This window comes from Tupaia chinensis, unplaced genomic scaffold (assembly GCF_000334495.1).
Source record: "Tupaia chinensis unplaced genomic scaffold, TupChi_1.0 Scaffold000706_1, whole genome shotgun sequence".
Classification (NCBI taxonomy): Eukaryota; Metazoa; Chordata; class Mammalia; order Scandentia; family Tupaiidae; genus Tupaia; species Tupaia belangeri.
Genome location: NW_006160229.1, coordinates 6,462,031 through 6,467,156, shown reverse-complemented (window position 1 = coordinate 6,467,156; position 5,126 = coordinate 6,462,031). Strand labels below are relative to the sequence as shown.

General features: G+C 37.5%; 1 protein-coding gene across 1 annotated transcript in view; it reads left to right on the top strand.

Annotated features, from left to right (window-relative positions):
- Positions 1–3,741, top strand: part of LOC102494982 (hypothetical protein) — a 5,950-nt gene extending 2,209 nt beyond the window's left edge. Inside the window, exons 2-4 of the mRNA XM_027776672.1 lie at positions 844–988; positions 2,431–2,543; positions 3,205–3,741. Coding sequence (XP_027632473.1) covers positions 844–988; positions 2,431–2,543; positions 3,205–3,387 — 441 coding nt within the window. The 3' untranslated portion in view covers positions 3,388–3,741. The remainder of the gene's footprint in view (positions 1–843; positions 989–2,430; positions 2,544–3,204) is intronic.
- The last annotated feature ends 1,385 nt before the right edge of the window (positions 3,742–5,126 follow it).

The following is a 5,126-nucleotide window of genomic DNA, read 5'->3' as shown; positions in this document are numbered from 1 at the left end:
GGCCCTCTTTCTTATTTTTTCACATTTAATTACTGTATATTTTTACAGCATAGTAAATGAACGTTCTGGACATAAGTATACTGCATATTAGTCCAATCAAAGATATTGCCATACACATTATCGTCAACAGATAATTTTCCATTTTTGTGTCCATTAAATGTTTTATTTTTTCCCCCTTGGTTCCCTCCCTGACACTCTCCATTGTCCAATCTCCTCCCTGTTTCTAGTATCCTCAGATGCTCTATCTTTTATACCTTCCAGTCTTGCAGTTTCTGCTATAAGGTACAAGCATTTGGTATAAATTAGGAACATACACTACCTTTCTTTCACAGTCTGGTTTACTTCACTTAGCATTAAATCTTCCATGTTTGTCCACTTTCTATTAGATTCCATTAACTCATTGTGTTTTATGGTTTAGTAGTATTACATAGAGAATATGTGCCATGCTTTTTCAATCCACTCCTCTGTTCTTGGATATTTGTGTTGATTGTACGTCTTATTAATTGTGAATAATGCTGTAATAAACGTGGATATTCGAGTGTTTTTCTGACTGTTTTCCTATCCTTTGGGTAGATGCCCAGGACTGTAATTGCTGGATCATATTATAGCTATTGTTAAGATGCATCAGAAAACCTGAATTCCAAAACTACATTTTAATAATAAGAAGCACTGACATTATTTTTACCATCATTTCCTATCTCCAAGCTAGTTCTTATGTGAAGTGTCTTTACTTTAGTTCAGAATAATTATTTAAAATAATTCTTCAAAACCAATTGTTCATTATTTAATATCCAGTTTTAAATGTTAGTTCTGTTGTAAGTAACCATTTTCCTTATCTGACAGGTGGATATTCTCTGTGATGATACTGACAATTCTGGACCATCAGAACCTGAAACCAGAATTCTAACTGCTTGTGTTACCTTTGTAAGCACAGAAGCTGTCTACATTAGTAAGAAAACTTGCTTCTCCCTTGATATTGTTTCTGAAGGTATGATTTACATCTTTAGGAAAATATAGTACTTACTTTTTTAAAGACGATTTAAACCTATTTCTACAATTGTTCTGGCTCCAGTCAATGACTGTTCTATGTGTCAATAAAAAATAAATTATTAAATATAATCTGTAATATAGAGATATATAGGTCATATTTGTAAAAACTCCTCCTATTATTTATTGCATGAGCATGTGGCCAACAAAATCCTGATCAATTTTTCATTCACATGAATATTTAAGATCTCATCAATGAAAACCCCAGACCAGCGTATATTGGTAATATTTTCAACATATTTCAAACGTTTCACAATAAAGTTTAGGGATAGCTTTGTTGCTTTCTGTGCATGTGCACACTTGAGTGCATGTGCATTTTAACTGTTGAATTTCATTTGTAAAGAATATATATGTTCTAAGATACTTTTAACCTCAATTATACTTTCATTACACATTTGAGCCCAATATGGCTATCAGGTACCTTGATAGTTATTCTATAAAGCCACACCAAAAGAATGTAAATAGATTAACAGGAGGAGAGGGTAGAGGTCCAACACAGTGTCTTAAGTTATTCAGCAATGCTGGGCTGTAGGATAAAGAAATGTTTAGGTTTGTGGATATTGCTGGCTTTCTGGAGTGTGTGTGCCAATTTGCACTCCTACCTGCAGTGTTTGCGATTTGCAATTGTTCTGTATCCCCACAGGGACCCTTGTTATCCTATGACTTATTTTTACTTATTGTAAATTTTTGTTTGAAACTGCATGTTTATAACTGTTGAATGTGAGATACATATTTAAGACTTCATCAGCTAACAGAAACACTTAGGCAAATTGATGCATTTGACAGTAGCTGTAGTTCTTAGTGCTATAACTACTACCACTGTTAGTAGTCAATATCAATTTGGTGGTTACTATGTGCCAGGCATTATTCTATGAGTTTTAAACATATTGAATGATTGTCATGGCAACAGTATGTGATGAGGACTGTTACTATGCTTCTTATTTTATAGAAGAAAAAACCAAGGCACAGAGGATTAAGCACTTTGAATAAGGTTGTAAAGTCAGTAACAGCAGCATCCAGATGTGAATGCATGAAGCCACATATGTTTTTACCTATGCAGTTGACCACTCTCCTAAAAGCTGTGAACATGACCAAGTGTTAAATAAATCTTGTGGTGGCCCCAAGAAGATTCCATGTGAGGCACAATTGACCCTTTTCTCCATTTGAGTTTGATTTATCAGTAGAGGAGAATCAATGCCTAAAGAATTTGAAGCTTCCCTTCTGACAGAAAGAACTATAAATTGTCTGTTTAAATGCAAGCAAAATGTCCTTAGATCTAATGGGAGCTGTTTTTAGTCTTTTACAATGTCCTAGTAACTTGGAAAATTTAACATGTCCTAAGTTAAAAGATACTACACTATAATTTCTCCATGGCTGTTTCAGGTTTTATACCTTTTAAGGGTGACTGGCTGGCAGTTGAGTACTCCCTCCTGCCAGGCACATCCAACATCGTGGCACACTCGGTGAAGCCCATGGCGTGTAGACATGTGGAGAAGGTAATTGGTTTCAATGTTGTGCTTGTCAATAGTTGTTTCCAATACTTCCTTTAGTGATAACATTTTTGCCTAATGTTCTTTTGGGTGTGCATGGAAATATAGAAAATATGTTTGTAAAGAGGAGCATATTTTCTCATTCAGATAGGCAGGATCACGAAATGAAATAGCTAGAAAATAATAGAGATTATTCATATCATTAAGTTCACCTTCATTAAGTTTATTTGGTTGTAGAATGTTACTATGATGTTGTGGGAAAAGTGGGAAGAAAAATAATTAGTGTGCAAGAAAATTTTTAGGGAAAAAGTGAATGGAGTGTTATGAGGAACTTGAGCTTACTAATATAAGCTGTGAGTGATTTGGAGTGTGGCCTGAAAATGAGGAGGAAATTAAGTAAAATAGAGATTAATGATCATTGGGAATAATATCTTATTCTTATTGGAGCTCTGGGCCTCATCCCCACACATTCTGATATGACTGGTATGAAATCAGTCCAGCTACAGGCATATTTACTAAACACCACTGGTGTTGGCAGCGTGCCAGCCTGACTGGGAATCAGGGATGGGGATGGCATGATCTGTAGGTTAGAGCCTGAGCAAGGAGGTGCAAAGTCTGTCCCAGGACAGTGTGCTTGTAATAAATGTTTCCATCATTCATCATGCAGGTCCGCATCACCAACCTATATGGAAGAAATGGGGTGATAGATAATGAAATCTTCTTCACCAAGGATTCACTGAATATTCCTGATGGATACACTCCCCAAATGGGTGACCTTGTCAATGTGGTCATGGTGGAGAGTGTTCAGTTTTGCTATGTTTGGAGAGCAATTTCTATTATCCCAGTGTAATTGCTGTAATAAGTAACATGTTTCATTCCCTGTTTCTGTTTCCTTCTATGGGCAGTAAAGGGACTAGTTGAATTAGAAAACTTTGCTTAGTAAGCCAAAGTAATACTTTAGGTAAGTTTATATAAATTAAATTAACATACTTGGGACCATGAGCCCACTTTAGGGATGTGTCTTATTAATGAAAAGCATACTAAAGCTGGCTAGTTATTCTAGAAAAGGATTCCTAAAGTTTAAATGCCTTGTTATTTATAGCTAGGAGTGGATTTTGTGGTAGCAGAGGCCCTCAAGTAACCATCAGAGACAAAGCATTTTACTCGAAAGGCAACAGGGCCAGCATGCCAATAGACATGATTGAAAGAGCCTAAAGTTTAAATGCCTTGTTATTTATAGCTAGGAGTGGATTTTGTGGTAGCAGAGGCCCTCAAGTAACCATCAGAGACAAAGCATTTTGCTTGAAAGGCAACAGGGCCAGCATGTCAATAGACATGATTGAAAGTTAGAATTTGCCTTCAACTTTGAATTCCTGTTTTGCTATCTATTGTAGCTTTACTTATTCCCATAGTATTCTTAATCTCTTATAGTTCTCTGCTTAGCCACCCTAAGATGTAAACTTCACAATGGCAGGGTGGTATTTAGTCTTTTTGTTTCTCATTAAGGTATCACCAAGCAATTAAAATAGTACCTGGTGGGTCGAGCAGGTGGCATGGTGGTTAAGGTGCTGGACTCCCATGTGACTGAAAAAGTACCTGGAGTAACCTGGCTTTGTTAAATGTTGCTAAATTTAATAAATGATTGATCTTCCCAGCAATGATGTTTAGCTGTGGTTAATTAATTCCTTATTTCCTGAGAATGATACTTTTGGGCAACCCTAAGACCTCAGTTAATTTCCTGAACAGAATCTTCTTTAGCTCTGGTGCACAGGATTGTCTTGAACCACTTGAGTATCGAAGTATAGTTCACAAATATGAATCAGAGGGCATACACAGTGGCCCTTGAAGGAAGAGGAAGCTGCTTTCACACAGGGAAATATGAGACTAGAATCTCAGAAGTACACCCCATTATTCAGGTACCTGTCACCTAGGAGAGGGCTGTATTGACTGGGAGGTGGCTGTGGGCACACTCCTAGTCCTATGATTTATAATCCCTCCATGAACCCCTGGTCCTGAAATAATCATTATGCATCTGAGGTTCCTTTTTGGTTCTAGTGGGTCCTTGCAAACATCCAGTGGTTATAGTTTTCCACTGTAGAGGATGGTAGCAGGAGTGAATTCCTTGTGTAATTTATGATGTCACTAGTTGGTTCACTCTATACATTCTTATCAGTTCCATTTTATCTGTCAGGCACTGTTCTAGGCATAGGAGTTGTATCCTGGAACAAAAAGCACAAGTCTCAGGTGCTAATGGAATTTGTTTTGTTAATATTCCCTGGGCTTCCTGAATGTGATGTAGTAACTACTAGCACAGAAAGGAGCAAGTGACAGCTGTGGCAGCTCTAGGTTTTTGTGAAAGTCATCATTCCAAAGCAGGCGCACACTCTAGGGAGTAGGCATAGTAGGCAAAGTTACAAAACTCTTCTTCAGAGGGAAAGAAGTGGCTGGTTCTCTGTTTTCTTATGACTGGAGGGCCTCTCTTCTGGTGAAGGCTTGGCTTCCTCTGCCTCATTCTGTGGACTCTCAGGCCTTCCAGAAGAAAGTGACACTTATGGGACCTCCACCACCTCTCTGTAGTTCAGAGCAGTG